General features: G+C 39.6%; 1 protein-coding gene across 14 annotated transcripts in view; it reads right to left on the bottom strand.

The window, feature by feature from the left end:
• IPO11 (importin 11) overlaps window positions 1–18,988 on the bottom strand; it is a 217,158-nt gene that overhangs the window by 137,602 nt on the left and 60,568 nt on the right. For all 14 annotated transcript variants that reach the window (XR_016220816.1, XR_016220815.1, XM_051853725.3 and 11 more), the window contains 5 exons: window positions 17,450–17,508; window positions 11,824–11,872; window positions 7,917–7,987; window positions 3,353–3,545; window positions 2,589–2,741 (listed from right to left, as the gene is read on the bottom strand). Coding sequence is in view for 12 of the 14 variants with exons in the window: in XM_051853725.3 (XP_051709685.1) it covers window positions 2,589–2,741; window positions 3,353–3,545; window positions 7,917–7,987; window positions 11,824–11,872; window positions 17,450–17,508 (525 nt within the window). In the remaining 2 variants the exon portion in view is untranslated. The remainder of the gene's footprint in view (window positions 1–2,588; window positions 2,742–3,352; window positions 3,546–7,916; window positions 7,988–11,823; window positions 11,873–17,449; window positions 17,509–18,988) is intronic.

Genomic DNA, 18,988 nt, shown 5'->3' with positions numbered 1-18,988 from the left:
CCCAATAGTTAAAGATATTTAAAATGTTAGAAAACATACATGAGTAACTATATATGAGCATCCAGTAAAAAGGATAAGCACAGGCTAACATCTAGCCTACGCTTAAGTAATTCACACACCGGCACTTCATTAAAATACATGATTCCTTGATTCTGTACACTAAGAGCCATGAAACGATTTCTGTTACTCATGTACATATCACTAAAATTCAAACAGATAAAAATATTTGTTTAAAATTCACAAAACTTGGGACCGGCGCTACAGCACAATGGGTAAAGCCGCCACCTGCAGTGCGAGCATCCTATATGGGCATTGGTTTGAGTCCTGGCTGTTTCACTTCCAATCCAGCTCTCTGCTATGGTCTGGAAAAGCAGTAGAAGATGACCCAAGTCCTTGGGCCCCTGCACCCACGTGGGAGACCCAGAAGAAGCTCCTGGCTCCTGGCTTCAGATCGGCACAAATCTTGCCAGTAGGGCCAATTGCGGCGTATGAAAGACCAACCTCTCTCTCTCTCTGCCTCTCCTATTTCTGTGTAACTCTTCCAAATAAATAAATAAATCTTTAAAAATAAATTTAAAAAACAGAACTGGGTTTTTGGTTCATCCCATATCATGTCTGGGTTCAAATTCCAGCTCCACTTCCAATACCATCTTCCTGCTAATATAAACTCTGGGGGGCAAAAACAGGTGATGGCCCAAGTACTTGGGTCTCTACCATTCACATAGGAGACCTGGACTGAGTTTTGGGCTGCTGGCTTCAGTTTGGCAAAGTCCTGGTTGTTTTGGGCTTTTGTGATGTAAATCAGCAGATGAAAGACTGTGTCTTTCTTTCTGCCTTTCAAATAAAAATGAAAATAAATGCTTTTTAAGTTTTAAATATTATGAAAACGTTTTAGGGGCCAGCACTGTAGCACAGCGAATAAAGCCACCACCTGCAGTGCCAGTGTCTGATACATGTGCCGGTTCAAGTCGTGGCTGCTCAACTTCTGATCCCTTCTGATCCAGTTCACTGCTTATGGCCCAGGAACAGAGTAGATGATTGCCCATGTCCTTGGGCCCCTCTGAAAACGTAGGAGACCCAGAAGAAGCTCCTGGCTCTGGATCAGTCCAGCTCCAGCCATTGCTGCCATTTGGGGAGCAAACCAGTTTGGAAGATCTCTCGATCTCTCGATATCTCCCTTTCTCTCTCTCTCTCTCTCTCTCTCTCTCTCTGCCTCTCTGCCTCTCTGTAACTCTGCCTTTCAAATAAATAAATCACAAGCTTAAAAACTTCAAATCAATTGGAGACAAAATTTTCTACAGATGAAAAATAACATGGAATAAACCACAAAGTAGAAACTGACATAAAAGAGAAAAGGTGTCAATAATTTTATGTTTTATTTTAAAGTATACGATAGTCTAAATTGTATAGCATTTAAAGGGGCCAGTGCTGTGGCATAGTGGGTAAAGTCGCTGCACTCCCAGCATCCCATATGGGCACCAGTTTGTGTCCTGGCTGCTCCTCTTCTGATCCAGCTCTCTCCTAATGGCCTGGAAAAGCAGTAGAAGATGGTCCAAGTGCTTGGGCCTTTGCACCCATGTGAGAGACCCAGAAGAAGCTCCTGGCTCCTGGCTTCAGATCGACCTAGCTCCAGCCATTGCAGCCATTAGAAAGTGAACCAGTGGATGGAAGATATCTCTCTCTCTCTCTCTCTCTCTCTCTCTCTCTCTCTTTCTCTCTGCCTCTGCCTCTGACTCTCTGTAAATCTGCCTTCAAATAAATAAATACATCTTTAAAAAGAAAAACTCAAAAGATCTCTTACTGGCAAAATTTTGCATTATATTTGAACAAATCATTCCTTTCCTGTTTCTCAATTTGTTACAATGTGTACACAAGAGAAGATGGCAAATTATTATAATTACTATTTAATTTCTACTGGAGAGACAGAGAATGAGTGAGTGAGCTCTCTCATTCACTGATTCACTCCTCAAACACTGGCAATGGACAAACTGGCTGCTGAGATGCAAGTCAGGTGTCGGGAGGTAGGAATCCAATTATCATGAACCATCACCAATGTCTCTCTGGATCTGCACTAACAGAAGCTAGTGAGAAGCCGGAGCTGGGATTTCAACCATGATACTCCAATATGGGATGTAGGTCCCTTAACTTCTAGCCCATACAGCCTTCCTGACAAATTAATTAAAAAAACAAAAACGAGTTTTTCGTATCAAAAGTGCCAAATAACAAGTGGAACAGGGCTTTCCTTATGTCAGGATGCCTGGGTTTGATTACTGGTTCCAATTCCCTACTCCGGCTTCCTGCTAATACAGACCCGAGAGACACAGATCTTAGCTGAAAAAAATGAATTCATCTCACTCACACAGGGGAACTGGTTCATTCCTGGCTATCAGCTTTGGCCCTGGCCCAACCCTGGTGATTATGGGCACTTGGGGAGTGAACCAACAAATGGAAACTTTCTTCTCTGATTCTCAAATAACAAAAACGCAAAAAAAAATTATACTACAATACAATGTTATCATTCCCATCATTCAAATAAATATCTACTTATAGAAAGGGAGAAAAGCCATGCCAAAAAAATTAATCCTTACTAAAGCCTTCTGGGTCTTCTTCCCACATTGTCAGTTCTTCTTCAGTTAACAGAAAATAGTGAGAGACTAATCTTCGACAGATCTCTGTCAAAGTGGGATATGTGAAGAATGCCATCTTAATCTTATGGGCTTCAAGAGTTTCAGGGCTGCTATCTAGAAAAATAAAACTTCCAAGTTAATTGTACAAGGCAACATTCAACTAACTTAGATAATGACACTTAAATAAATAAAAATAGACTCTCAGGGTAAAAGATATACTTGTGTATAGTTTTTCAGTTTTACAACACACATATTAGACAGTCTTAACTTTATTTAGAACACACATCAATGCTATTTCTGCCTTACTGTTACAGCTTATAAAGTTCTGTGCTGCATTATCACAACATAGAGAAGCAACTACTCTTCTCTCCCCTAGATTTCCTCATTCATCATGTTACACATGCATATGAATGAACCCCAAATAACATAAGAAACAAACTTGTTGCAAGCAATCTTATTTAAAGTAAGAGAAAACTTTTAGTTGTTCAAACAAATAGCTGATAACATAAATTTCAGTGGTTCTTAAACCTATGAAGTTTAACTGCTGCAAAAAAAAATAGTTTACTAAATGTACTGCATGGTTTTTTTGGGGGGAAGCTGGTATTCACTAATTAAAAATGGCATTCCTTATCAATAAATGAGTTTCCAAAAAAATTATCAAGAGTGCAATTATACTTAGAGTAAAATAAAGAAAAAATATTTTTAAACTACCAGTAAAGTATTACCTTCAAAATTTTTAGATGGCTTATAAGCATAATTTTTGACAATCATCTTGATAAGATTCATGCATTGGACTATGAATCGCTCAAATGTAACACCTTCACCAACGTCGGTAAAAACATAGCTTACAGAAAATTCCAGTGATCTCTGAATTAGAGGAGTAAATGAAAAGGGATGCTGATCCAAGAAGTCCAGAAGCTATAAAGAAAGAATTCAAAATGCATTTTTCCCAAATTCATACTAGAATATAATCACTCCAATTGCAATTCTTCTAACACACATTTAGTAAGTTTTGAACCCTGAAGTGGAGTCTGTATTTGAGGTTTTACATTTATGATGCCCCTTCTTGGGATACATGATTTATGATGGATTACATCAGATTCTAACCCATAAAAAGAATTTGCTATTATTTGCAGTTCAGGCATCAAAACAGACCCACTTCATATTTAACATAAGAGTAAGTAAATATGTTAAAAACAGTTTAAGCATATTAAGTATAAGCCTTTAAAAGTCATAAAGGAAAAGAACTGAAAAATAACCCTGTTTTTTCTGCATAAAACTGTACTTTGATTTATCAAATAGTTGATGATGGAATTTTTTTGTTAATAAATATAAAAGGAATAACAGAATAGAACACCATCATTTTACAACCTCTAATCAAATAAAGGACCGAGGCAATGATGAAAAACGGCCACTGAAATCATGAAGGGAAAGGCTGTTGAGGAATTCTGATAGTTTACTCATCATCAGTCATAGCCACACAAAGAAAGACAAGCAGATAGTATGTGCTTTGTACTATGAGGCAATATGAAATACAAAGCACCATCTAGAAGGTATTCTTGTTAATCCTACCCTATCCCACAAAGCAAAAGACGGAGTGAGATTAAATCTCTACATCTAACTGCAAAGTCACAAAAATATGGAAGGAGGAGTGCAGACACAAAGGAACATATTAAATGACACACAGGGATAGAAGCTGACTAGTGCAAAATACAGAAAATTCTATTGGCGCTCTTCATCAACATTAACAATAGAAAATGACACTATTTGAATCCTACTTCCTATAAAACAATAAAATTTTTGAAAAATCAGAGATATTTAATAACTGACAATCAAATTAGGAAATTCATTATTGTGAAACACAATGATTTTGATAAGATTTTTTTTTAGTTTATTTTTATTTATTTTAAACACAGATCGACAGAGACAGAGAAATCTTTCACCTGCTGGTTCACTACCCTAAATGCCTGTAATAACTACACAGGGCTGGGTCAGGCTGAAGCCAAGAATCAGTAAGTACATCCAGGTCTCCCACATGAGCAGCAGGGACCCAACTATTTGAACTATCATCACATTTTCTTTTGGGGGAAGAAAAAAAAAAAAAAACCCTCAGGTGTGTGTTTGGCACAGCAATTAAGATCTTGATGTTCCTAACCTATATCATAGTGCATGAGAGTCAGCTTCCTGGTAAGGTACATCACAGGAGGCAGCAGATGATTGTTCAAGTACTTGGCTCCCTGCCACCTACAGGAGAGACCTGGACTGAGTTTCTGGCCCCTGGCTTCAGCCCAGCCCAGTCATGGTGGTTGTGGGAACTGGGGAATGAGCCAGGGGACAGAAGATCTCTCCGTATCTGCCTCTGTCTCTCAAATATGTTTCTTTAAAGATTTCATTGCTTAGCAACACATACTCAAATATTTTGCAGATAATACTAAATGAAATCTGAAGTTTGCTTACAGGGGTGGGGAACCTTTTGTCTGACAAGGACCATTTGGATATTTATAACATTATTCATGAGCCATACAAAATTATCAACTTAAAAATTAGCCTGCTTGAGGCTGGTGTTGTGGCATACTAAGTGAAGTCTCTGCCTGCAGTGCCTACATCCCATATGGGCGTCAGTTTGGGTCCCAGCTGCTCCACTTCCAATCCAGCTCCCTGCTGGTGCACCTGGGAAAAGAAGATGGTCCAGGTCCTTGGGCCCCTGCACTCTCAGTGAGACCGGGAAGAGGCTCCTGAATTCAGTACAGCCCAGCTCCGGCCCGTTGCAGCCACTTGGGGAGTGAACCAGCGGATGGAAGACATCCCTCTTTCTTCTTTCCTTCTGCCTCTCTGTACCTCTGCTTTTCAAATAAGTAAATAAATCTTTAAAAAAAAAAAAAATTAGCCTGTTCGCTGTGACACCGTAGGTTAGTGCCAGCAGCCCATATCGGTCCCTGTTCATGTCCCGGATGCTCCTGTTCTGATCTAGCTCTCTGCTATGGCCTGGGAAAGCAGCAGAAGGTGGCCCAAGTGCTTGGACCCCTGCACCCACATAGGAGACCATGAAGAAGCTCCTGGCTCCTGGCTTTGGATCAGCCCAGCTCTGGCCATTTTGGCCATTGGGCAAGTGAACCAGTGGACAGAAGACCTTTCTCTCTGTCTCTCCCTCTCTCTGTCTATAACTCCACCTCTCAAATAAATAAAATCTTTTTTTTAAAAATTTGCCTATTATAGACTTACTGAATTTCAAATCCCACCTGCAGTTGCTTTGGCAAGGCCAGACCAAATGATTTCGCAGGCCTTATATGGCCCCAAAACCAGATGTTCCCCAGGCCTGAAATTATCAACAAAGGTGGGAGAACGAAGCGCACGGATAAAGCAGGATTGACCATGACTACACGCAGATAATTCTTGAAGCTGAATCTCCTGAGGATTCAGCTACTCAATTCTATTTGGAGGTGTGTTTGAAACATCCCAATTTTTAAGGCTTTAATAAAGTCTTCAGATCATAAATCTGAATTGTATAAATGAATTTGTTCAGAAAAGAAAAAATTATAGATAACATCTATCCATTATATTACCTAAAGTAACTGAAAGAAAGAATTGGAAAAGAAAACCTAGTAGTTCAATAAACAATGTGTTTTCTAAAACAGATTATCTAAATAATGCTTTTTAAATTTCAGTTACAAAGGAGCCAGCAACTGTGGCGCAGCAGGTTAAAGCCCCAGCCTGCAGCATCGGCATCCCATGTGGGTGCCAGTTCGAGTCCTGGCTGTCTCACTTCCAATCCAGCTCTTTGCTAATGTGCCTGGGAAAGTTCAAGTTCCTGGGACCCTGCACCCACGTGAGAGACCAGGAAGAAGCTCCTGGCTCCTGGTTTCTGGCTTGGGATCGGGCCAGCTCAGGACGTTGCGGCCATTTGGGGAGTGAACCAACAGATGAAATACTTCTCTCTCTTTCTCTATTTCTACCTGTCTTTGTAACTCTTTCAGATAAATAAATCTTTTTAAAAAAAAATCAGTTACATAACTGACATACCACGCCAGCACTAATGGGAACAAAGATGTAGCAAGTATCAGTAATATGCATTGCACCGAACCATTGACTAACTAGGTCACCTTGCTTTACTTTCCTGTGTTTTTAAACTTGAAGGATTTGAGTCAATTTTCTACTGGATCTTAGAGGATTGCAGGGGCTTTGTTACTGAGGCTATTTGGAACATGAGAAATGAAAAACATAGAAACTCAAGTTACTACCTAAACACAAAAATAAAAAACAGGTTATTTCTGTTCTCTTTCTCTTCTTCTAGAAGATAGACAACACTAACCCGTTACTGAACTTTCAACAAAACAAAAACAAAAATATAAAAAGGAAATTAGGTTACAGTTATATATCCACACTCATCTTTAAGTACCTATTTTTAGTGCAAGAAGTCCCCAAAGCAGTTCCAATTCCTATAACCCTACAGTTCTCCCAATCCTCCAAGCCCAAAATTTCATAAAAATTAATGTTTTATAAAGCATATTTTTCAGAAATTTGCACATTGTACCCATAAAACTCAGTTCAAAAGATGTGATATTGATGACGATAATCTGAAAGTAATTCTGAAAATACCGACTTCATGATATACTATCTGCTACACTGAATCTACTTCTGGCAGAACTCCCTGCTTGCTTTCTCTCGGCTCGCTCCAGTGGGCCCAAGAATAAAGAGCTGCAGAGGAATCAACTTCTCAAGTATGTATTAGACTGACTCTTTCACAGCAAAGAATGTACTATAATATATGGTATGTAAGTTCACTGTACATTCTAAAGGCTTTAAGATATGAAGGTGATTTTTTATTTCCCTACAAAGAGAACAAAAGTTTCTTTGTGCTAAAAGTGAAAAGGGGGGACTGGCGCTGTGGTGCAATGGGCTAAAGCCCCAGCCTGAAGCACTGGCATCCCATGTGGGCACCGGTTGGAGTTCCGGCTGCTCCACTTCCAATCCAGCTCTCTGCTATGGCCTGAGAAAGCCATGGAAGATGGCCCAAGTGCTTTGGCCCCTGTACCCACGTGGGAGACCCAGGAGAAGCTCCTGGCTCCTGGCTTTGGATCAGCTCAGCTCTGGCTGTTGTGGTCATTTGGGGAGTGAACCAGCAAATGGAACTCTCTCTCTCTCTGGCTGTACCTCTCTCTGTAACTCTGTCTTTCAAATAAATAAAATAAATCTTAAAAAAAAAAGTGAAAATGGTATTACCAAAATATCATTTTACTTCTAAATATGAGTGTACATATTTGAGAAAATAAACTTATAAATAAAACTTACCACTTTAGTAAAGAGAATGATGGTCTTTTCCAATCTATCTCTACATACATTATCTGTGCCTATATTTCTACCTGTTAAAAATACATTTCAAATATTAGCACACATTTTATAAGTCTATAAATTCACAAGCAAGATAACATCAAAACTTTACAAAAACACTGCCAGTTGTATTTTTACATATTGTACATTATGAATTACTTACAAACAAATGCCAAAATTCACACCTAATAAGATACAATAATCCTGAGTGCCACGCTGTACAAAATTAATCCTAAAATATGAGCTAGATCCATTTTAAGTTGTAAAAGGGTATTAACTTGGGAGCAGGCGTGACCTACAGGTTAAGACACTCATATCAGAGTACCTGGGTTCAATGCCCAGCCCAGCTCCTAACTGCAGCTTCCTGCCAGTGCGGACTCTGGGAAGAAGCAGCAATGGCACAAGTAGTTTGGTTCCTGCCATTCACAGGGGAGACCTGAATTAAGTTCTGGCCTTCTGGCTTTGGCCCTGCCTAACCCCAGTCATTGCAATCTGTCTTTCTGTCCCTCTGCTTCTCAAGCAAATAAAAACTGGGAGGCCAGCATGTGGCACAACAGATTAGCAGCCTCCGTCTGCAATGCCAGCATCCTACATCAGAATACCAATTCAAGTTCCAGCTGTTCCGCTCTGATCTGGCTCCCCTGCTCGAGTACCTGGGAAGGCACCAAAAGATGGCCCAAGTGCTTGGGACCCTGTGGGACACCAGATGGAGTTCCTATTTCCTGGCTTCAACCTGGACCAACCCCAGCCATTGCAGTCATTTGGTGAGTGAACCAGCAGATGGAAGATCTCCCTCTATGCTTCCCCTCTCTCTTTCACTCTGCCTGTCAAATAAATAAATCTTTAAAAAAAAAAACAGCAACACAAACGCTGATGTTATGGTGTAGTAAGTAAAGCCACTGAGTGCAATGCTGACATCCTATATGGGTGCCGGTTCGCATTCTGGCTGCTCCCCTCCCAATCCAGTTCCCGGAAAAATCAGTGGAAAATGGCCCAAGTGTTTGAGCGCCTGCCACCCATGCAGGAGACGTGGATGAAGCTTCTGGCTCCTGGCTTTGGCTTGGCCCAATGATGGCTGCTGAAATCATCAGGGGAGTAAATCAGCAGGTGGAAGATCTCTCTCTCTTCGTCTCTCTCTCCCTCTCTGTAACTATGACTTTCAAAATAAATAAATAAATATTTTAAAAAGAAGTAAAAAATAATATTTATAAAGGCAGCAGGGTAGAAATTTTAGAAATGAATAATGAATCACAAAGATTAAATCAGCTAAAAAATGTTGGGGGGTTTACTCATTTTTTATTTGAAAGGCAGAGCAGAAGGAGAGAGAGAGAGAGAGAGGAAGAGAGAGAGACAGAGAGAAACAGAGAGAGAGAGAGAGAGAGAATCTATATTCCATCTGCTGGTTGACTCCCCAAAGGGCCACAACGGCCAGGACAGGACCTGACCAAAATCAGAAGCCAGGGACTTCCTGTTAGGTCTCCCACGTGGGTACAGGAGCCCGAGCACCTGAGCCTTCCTCTGCTACCCTCCCAGGTGCATTAGCAGGGAGCTAGATCACAAACCGAGTCTCAGAACAACAACCATAAGGGATTCTGGCTTTGCAGGTGGTGGTTTAACCTGGTTTACCACAATGTTGGCCCAAGCTAAATACTTTTTCAAGCAGCACAAAGCACAGGTAAGCAAGATACTCATATCACTTTTCTCATATCTTCAGATGAATTTCTTCTGATAATTTCCCTGGCATAATTAAACTTTTGTACATTAAGAATAATGTCCACAAGTCCATTAACTACTGTGTTCTCTAATGAAACCTTCATGTTATTTTGCCATATTTACCCCATTCTCTTCTCCTGGAAAGACTTCTATTTTTTTCTTGTACAATTCCCACAGAGATCATGATGATGACTTTCAGAAAAATTAACTATATAACATGTGCCATCTTACTCACCTATGCATGTACAGTAGCCAAGACAGGGCCAAGCAGTAAGTTCAATGTTTTTACTAATTAAAAACAAATAACAAACAACAGCCAGCAACTCCCTAACAGAGACTGGACTGAGATGTCTTTTCAGGACAGAAAGTCCCCAAATACACGCAAGTGTATGTGCATGCCTATGTGGAAATCCTCAGCAAAAGTGCTGAAAATCATACCACCAGCAAAATAAAGCCCCGACAGAAATGTTAAATTCTCTGTGTGGAGGACAGTGGATTACAAAGGGTCCCAAAGGTAAGCCATTAGAAGTCAATGAACAAGGACTGATAGAATAAAACTATCACTTAAAGATATCATAACAATATATAACAGAGTCTACAAGAAGTCCAAAGAAGCATTTGGAAGACAGTCTACACTTTGTTAAACATATAACTGTCATGGGTGATCTGCCTAGAAAGGGTAGTAGCATGAGAAATATAGAGGAAGGAATAGGCACAAAATAAATTTTGTTAAAAATGGTTTCCTAGGGGCTGGCGCTGTGGTGCAGGTTAATACTCCGCCTGCGGCACCGGCATCCTTTATGGGCGCTGATTCTAGTCCCAGCTGCTCCTCTTCCAATTCAGCTCTCTGCTATAGCCTGGGAAAGCAGCAGAAGGTGGTCCAAGTGCTTGGGCCCCGGCACCCATGTGGGATACCAGGAAAAAGCACCTGGCTCCTGGCTTCAGATCGGCACAGCCCTGGCTGTTGCGGCCATTTTGGGAGTGAAATCAACAGAAGGAAGATTTCTGTCTCTCCCTCTCACGGTCTATAACTCTACCTCTTAAATAAATTAAAAAACTTAAAAAAATAAAAATAAAAAAAGTTTCCTAGGGGCCGGAGTTGTGGCTAGTGGGTAAAATTGCCACCTGCAATGCTAGCATCCCATATGCGAACTAGATGGAATCCTAGCTGCTCCACTTCTGATCCAACTCCTTGCTAACACACCTGGAAAAGCAACAGAGGAGGGCCTAAGTGCTTGGAAGAAGCTCCTGGCTCCAGTCTGGCACAGCCCAAGCCACTGCAGCCATTAGAGGAGTAAACCAGAGGATAGCAGCACTCTCGCTCTCTCTCTGTTTCTCCCTTTCTCTGTAACTCTGCCTTTCAAATAAATAAAATAAACCTTAAAAAAAATTTCCTCTACAATCAGCATATAACAGGTAGGCAAATGAAGACAAAGCTAAGGTTCCAATTTAATTTCAGAAAGTTAAATTTTCAAAATACAAAAAACTAATTTTAACCACATACAGGATTGTGGGGAGCAACTGGGAGCAACCCGGACTAGACTAATTTACTGGAATTAAGACTTATTCTATGCATCTGCTCTCCCACAATATGGCGCTGAGAAGGGAGAAACAGCTTTACACAGCTGCCTCCAGTTCAACCAATAAACAGCAGGACCTGCTCCTGATTGGAGGAGAGCAGCGTACTCGGCGTGTGGGTAGCAGAGTTGGGATTGGTGGAAGAGGACTATAAAGGAGGAGAGAGACAATATGCACCAGGAACATCTATCTGAAGGAACACCTGTGCAGCCCCCGAGAGAGCCGGCCGGCGGTGTGCCGCTCCCCCGCGGAAGTGGGGAAAGTGGCTAGGGGGAACCGCCCTTCCACGGAGGTGGAAGGGTCGGTAGCCAACCCGGGGAGGGCTGAGCAGACGAAAGAAAAGCGCAGGGTCCTGTGTCGTTCCTCCATGAAGAGGGGGAGCGACACAGGATCTCTTCAGATACCAGGAACAGACTCAGAAAATCCAACTAATGGCACAGAGTAGACAATTTCTCCAGATTTGCAAATACAGCCTTGTTGACCAATCATTTATCCTAGCTATTAATAAATGAGTGATGGAGAAATAGGATTCTAAAGTAAAAAAAAAAAAAAAAAAAACTATGATGAAAGTACTTACTGCATTCCAGAAACTGTTTTAAACGTTCAAATATTCCATGCAAAAAACCCTGGAAAAGAATATATTTTAAAAAGTCTATTTATTCTGTTATGCACATTTACCTTGTGTGTGTTTTGTTTTTTCAGTGACATGAAAATATATGTAGAACATCATTTTAAAAAATCAGCTGAAGAAAATAAGTTGAAATCACATAAAGTAAAAAACAACTAGTTATAAACAAGGCTTTTACAAGAAAATAACTAGTATTTCATATCCTCAATATCTCATTTCCATTATTAAATCATTTTATAATAAAAATTATTTATTAAGCATTCTATTTTTCACCCTGTTTGATTTTTCTCCACAGGTCTTATACCTCCTTGACACATTGCTTAACAATTTATTATGTAACTCTTCTCACTAGAATATAAGGTCTTAGAGAACCATCACTTAGGTACGTTTGTTTTATCCCAGAAGCCAGGAATAGTGTTTGGCAATAAGAAGTACTCAATGAATGCATAAGTGGTACCAGTTACTCCAAACACACGTTCTTAACTGCAATTATCAGACACATTCACCTTCAGATAAACAATACTACATACCATTTTTTTTTTTTTTTTGACAGGCAGAGTTAGTGAGAGAGAGGGAGAAAGAGAGAAAGCTCTTCCTTCCGTTGGTTCACCCCCGCAAATGGCCACCACAGCCGGCACGCTGCACTGATCCGAAGCCAGGAGCCAGGTGCTTCCTCCTGGTCTCCCATGCAAGTGCAGGGCCCAAGCAGTTGGGCCATCCTCCACTGCACTCCCGGGCCACAGCAGAGAGCTGGACTGGAAGAAGAGCAACTGGGACTAGAACCCGGTATGCCGGCACCACAGGCGGAGGATTAGCCTAGTGAGCCACAGCGCTGGCCAATACCATATATTTTTAAATATATATTTTAAGAAATGTTGTTAATAGTTTATAGAAACAAATATAAAGGGATAATGAAAAACAAAAATTTTAATAAGAGTCTAAACAGTAGACTCCTTTGTATCAACAGATCTTGATATATAAACATCATAAAAGATGTCACATGCCCTTTGGCAAACCGGGTGTCACAAAATAGCGAATAACTAAAGGCCTCCCTGAGGAATGATCCGCTCTTAAACGCCATTTTCCTCTTTGTCCTTCAGAGCCATTTTCCTCTTTGTCCTTCAGAGCATAGAGGTGATTCATCAATTCTTGATTTTGAGAAAAGTGAATCAGCATACAGCTATCTGAAGACTTAGTCTGAAGTTTTACTTACACAATCAATTTTGCCATCCCCATTAACGTCCAAAGCACTGCCCTAAAACTTTGAAAGCGTCCATCCTGATTCATCCAAATTTTAGGAAGTAATTTTGCCATTTTAGGCAAGAAATGAAAAATTCTGAATTCTCAACTATGTTCAATAAAAGCTAAGAGCAGAGTAAAGGGTGGTGTTACAAGTCTTTTTAAATACCTTTTTTTTTTTTTTTTTTTTTGGCAGGCAGAGTGGACAGTGAGAGAGAGACAGAGAGAAAGGTCTTCCTTTGCCATTGGTTCACCCTCCAATGGTCGCCGCGGCCAGAGCACCACGCTGATCCGATGGCAGGAGCCAGGTACTTATCCTGGTCTCCCATGGGGTGCAGGGCCCAAGTACTTGGGCCATCCTCCACTGCACTCCCGGGCCACAGCAGAGAGCTGGCCTGGAAGAGGAGCAACCGGGACAGAATCCAGCGCCCTGACCGGGACTAGAACCCAGTGTGCCAGCGCCGCAAGGCGGAGGATTAGCCTAGTGAGCCACAACGCCATTAAATACCTTCTTGAAATATGATTCATACAACAGTCAATAGCATAAGAAAACTACAGGACAACAATTTATCATTCTTCCCTTTTCATATTTTTTCTATTTTTTAAACATAATTAGGAATGATAAATGATTAAGGATAACAATATAAAAAGTACTAGAATGCTAAAATAGCAGACAGCTTCAACATGGGAAAAATAAGATTCCCAAGATTCCATAAGTAACTACAAGATAAAAGGCATTTTATTACATTTTTAAGTGAAATTCCTATATTAGTGTTCACCAAAGTAGAAAACTTAAAGGACACTAATTTTAGTAAGTTCATCAAAAGCATCAGAAATGTACATAATTGTTAAGACAGCTGGCTAATCTGAAGTCCAAATAAACTAAGTAATTTGAGTAATGTAATAATTGGAAAAAAACCAAATTAAAATTATCACTAAATGATAATTCAGTGTTAATTACATTACAAAAATCAGGATCTCCTTCAATCCTCATAATATCCAATAAAGTAGATACTATTATTTCATCTCCAAGTACAATAAAGGAAACTGGGTATCAGAGATAGTAAATAACCCAAGACTATCCTATCAAAAAAAGGCCAATTCAAGACACAAATCCAAAGATGTCTGTCTCCAGAGTCCAGAATCTCATCACTATCATACAGTTCTTCTTTAGCATCCTTGTAAGTTCTACATTATTTTTAAGTTAATTGAAAAGATGACCTTAATTTGTTAAAATTTTATCTTCTGTCCAAGTGGTCAATATACCTTAAATGCTACAATAAGGTGTTTATTATAACTAAGTAAAAGGTGACATATAATTTTTTGTAGACAGAAAAAGACACTTAAGTAATCCAGGATGCTCCATTTGCAATCCAGCTCCTGGTTAATGTGCCTGGAAAATCAGAAGATTACCCAAACGTTTGGGCCCCTTTCCACCCACATGGAAGACCCAGATGGAATTCCTGGCTCATGCCTTTATACTGGCCTAGCCCCAACCATTTCAGCTATTTGGGGAGTGAACCAGCAAATGGAAGATTAGACTATCAATCTCTTCCACCTCCCACCTCAACCCCCACCGCTGTGTTTTTCTCCCTCCCTCCCTCTCCCTCTCCCCCACCTCTCTGTCACTCTGCCTTTCAAATAAATAATATTTTTTTAAAAGTTACAGGAAAAAATGATGAAATGATATCTTAGTTAATACAATCCCATGATGTTCAGAGTAATATTATATACAGTTACTGAGCCTATTGACATATTGCTTCTGCCAGATCATACATTCATTCATTTGACAAACAACTATTGAGTGTTTACTATATGAAGAGACTGTTCAAGTCTGGGGTAAACAAATGAAACAAAATCTCTGCCTTCATGGAGCTTACATTCCAGTGAGGGAATTTAAAAGGGAAATTGTCAAATTGGTTTACAGAAATTTTGGGGTCAGTAAGGCAAAAAGTATCAGTATTTAAAACTGAGGTTGACCATTCATATGCTGCCCAGAAATTTGGTAATATGTACCAATATTGTAAATGTACCTATATTTAGTACCAAAATTCCTATTTCTAGGAATATTTTGTATCCTAAAGAGATCATTTAAAAAGTACCAGACAAAGGTATCAAAATGCTTATCAGAATGTCTTTCATCAACAATAAAAAAATGAAAACAAGCTATTTGTCCATCAACACAAGATTTGGCAAATAAATTACAAGAATCCCACGTTAATTTATCTTTTAAAAAATTTAAGTGCACTGACAGTAATCAGATGAATGTACCATATAATCATTATAAACATGACATAATATAACTGAAATTCAGAAAATATCTTAGAGAAAGATTCATAAGATGTCTCAAAAAATACTCTAAAACTTTAGTAGTATCTCTGATGAGTAAAGATGGTAAAAGTTCCTGTTTGTATTTTTTAACTTTAAAAAAAAATGCATGTATGTAAGCTTAAACAAAACAGAGTAGCCATTACATTATGATATAAAATAGTAAGCTTCAAATTCTTTTAATAATAGAACTATTATTTCAATCAACATCTTACTGATATACAAATGCTACAGATTTAAAAAAAAAAAAAAAGCGGATGGAAGACCTCTCTCTCTCTCTCTTTCAGCTTCTGCCTAACTCTGCCTTTCAAATAAATAAATAAATCCTTTAAAAAATAAAAATAGGGGCCAGAGCTGTGGCGCAGTGGGTTAACATCCTGGCCTGAAGCACCAGCAATCCCATATGGGCACCAGCTCAAGACCCTGCTGCTCCACTTCCGGTCCAGCTCTCTGCTATGGCCCAGGAAAGCAGTGGAGGATGGTCCAAGTCCTTGGGCCCCTGCACCCGCATGGGAGAACCAGAAGAAGCTCTTAGCTCCTGGCTTCGGATTGGCACAGCTCTGGCCACTGTGGCTAATTGGGGAGTGAACCGATAGATGGAGGACCTCTCTTTCTCTCTGCCTCTCCTCTCTCTGTGTAACTGTGACTTTCAAATAAATAAATAAATCTTAAAAAAAAAAAAAGGTACTACTCCAGAAACTTTGTGAAAAAATGGAATTAAAGTATAAGTTTATTTAAAAAAAATAAAAAATTTAAAAAGCACAAAAAAATAAAAACAAAGAAGAGTAGCTCAGGTCAAATCTCCCCTAAGGGAGACCCAAAACCCAATTAGATTATGCTTTCCTCAACTCCTGTAGAGCTCAAGGCAATGCACAAAAATCAAGGCTTTAGCTGAGCTAAACTGGCTATGCAAACTAATAAAGACCACTGTAAGTATAATAAAACTTCATTTTATTTAGGGGGGAAATGCAGCCATATATTTTTACACAGAAAAATATAGATGACCATATAACAACAATGAATATACATCATAACTTGTGATGGGCACATTGATAAGGTTTTTCTCTCTTGTATTTATTTGTTTTTAATTGATGGCAAAGAATATACACTGTGGGAAACAGAGTCTCCAACACTGTGGGAAACACTCCCACCTGTCCAAACCCAAGGAACGGACTTCGGACACAAAGTAGAACAAAAGCAAAACTTTTAATGACAGTATCCCAATATCAGGTGCCCAACAGACAGGCACAACGGATAAAGTCACAGCAGGCAATTTATTTTCCTGACACACAGATCCCTCCCCCATTTCCTCATTGGCTTAGTACTACAGGGTTACAATCTTCCAGATGACACCAGCTTTTTGTTGTTTTTATGTAAGACAATCCCACCCCCTGACTCCTATTCAAGTTTCCACCTCTCAGAAATGGTTCCCTTGCTCTGCCAAGCTGACCCCTCCCCATTTTATTATCCTGTTTTTCACGAGAGGTTTACAAGTACATGAACTTTGTGGTTGCCACATCAGCAAGTCTCTACGCCAGCTAGCTACCAGTAATTTTCTACTCAGAGCACTTTACTTTGAACATGAACCATGTGTTTTTACATGTACATGTTATGATCAAAGGAAAAACTAAATTAATTTTAAATACATGAAAACTAACAAAGGGAATGTAAAGATATAAATAACTATCTACAATGGACCTGGTAATATTATAATAACATCTAAATCAAACAAGTTCATTTTAATTCAAATTAATATACTTCATGCACCAGGACGTCTTGACAAGTATTCCTCTTCTTCACACAGCAGGGGCTTTGATGTAGAGAAAACAGACCAAATTCCAAAAATATATTGTAATTAATACATACAATGGTAGAACAACAACAACTAAATGGTTACTTAACAACAACTATTTTAAATCAATTTCAAAAGAATATGTTTTAAAGCATTCAGGAAAATACCAAGCACTGTCCCAAAAATCACAAAAAATAAATTACTTCTATCACTTACCATCACTTCCATATTCTTGTGTGGCTCCACAAATCCATTAACAGTCAATTTACGTAACACTAAAAAGCAAAACCAGGCTTTTACTTGAATTTTAGTCTTCAAACTTTATCCTACTAAAATGACAATCATAAACAAAGACTTAGAATTATAAAATCTAATCAAGCTTGGTGATTCATCTGACATAATCGTCTCATTTACTAGATGGGGAAAATAATTTTTGAATATTTAGCTGTTTAGTTAGTGAGAGAGAGGGATCTAAAGCCTAGTTCTTTTGACACCTAAAAGTATGTTGTTGCCAATTATAAATACTGACATTTCTAAAACTATACTGTAAAATTCAGTTTAATTTGGGGCCGGCGCTGCGGCTCACTAGGCTAATCCTCCGCCTAGCGGCGCCGGCACACAGGCTTCTAGTCCCGGTCGGGGCGCCAGATTCTGTCCCGGTTGCCCCTCTTCCAGGCCAGCCCTCTGCTGTGGCCGGGGAGTGCAGTGGAGGATGGCCCAGGTGTTTGGGCCCTGCACCCCATGGGAGACCAGGAGAAGCACCTGGCTCCTGGCTCCTGCCATCAGATCAGCGCGGTGTGCCGGCCGCAGCGCGCCGGCCGCAGCGGCCATTGGAGGGTGAACCAACGGCAAAGGAAGACCTTTCTCTCTGTCTCTCTCTCTCTCACTGTCCACTCTGCCTGTCAAAAAAAATAATAATAATAATAATAAAAAAAAAATTTTCAGTTTAATTTGGGGCCACTATTTTGGTGCAGTGGGTTAAACCACAACCTGTGATGCCAACATCCCATATGAGTATCAATTCTTGTACTGGCTGCTCCACCTACAATCCAGCTCCCTATCAATGTGCCTGGGAAAGCAGCATAAGATGACCTAAATGCCTGGGCCCCAGTCACCCACATAAGAGATTTGGGTAGAGTTCCAAGGCTCTTGGCTTTGGCCTCGCCTAGCCCCAGCCAATGCAGTCATTTGGATAGATGAATGATTTTTCTCTCTCTCTCTCTCTAATTCAGCCTTTCAAATACAATAAATAATTTTTTAATTTCGTTCAACTTAAATAACTGTTAGTACTTCTTAACTGCAGTAACTGAAATTAAGGTTATTTCTATTCCAAAAATTTTAAGCTACAACTCAAGTAACTCAAAACTTCACTTAGTTTGGACAATATTAAATTAAATACAAGTACAGTATCTCCTAAAAGGGACATAAACATTAATTCCTATTAACACACTATGGTGCTCAACTGTAAGCATCCCATTTATGAGTAACACTGAGAAACTACAGTCTATAGAAAAGTGAGATAACAGATTCGAAGGCAAAGCCAGATTTAAATCCCTGCTCCAGTGTCTACAGCTGTATTACTCTGGGCAACTTTTCTAGATCTCACTGTCTTCGACTGTATAATATGATTAATAAATGCTACTTCATAGGATTCTTAAAGGATCCAATAGTATAATAGATGTAAAACAGTACAATTCAGCGAAAATAAAGAAGTATAAAATGCAAAACTGAAAGTCACTTTATTACATAAGCACT

Source organism: Oryctolagus cuniculus, chromosome 14 (assembly GCF_051225735.1).
Source record: "Oryctolagus cuniculus isolate XC-2025 breed Fujian yellow rabbit chromosome 14, ASM5122573v1, whole genome shotgun sequence".
NCBI classification, from domain to species: domain Eukaryota; kingdom Metazoa; phylum Chordata; class Mammalia; order Lagomorpha; family Leporidae; genus Oryctolagus; species Oryctolagus cuniculus.
The sequence above is the reverse complement of the archived record's forward strand: the minus strand, read 5'-3'. Positions and strand labels throughout refer to the sequence as shown.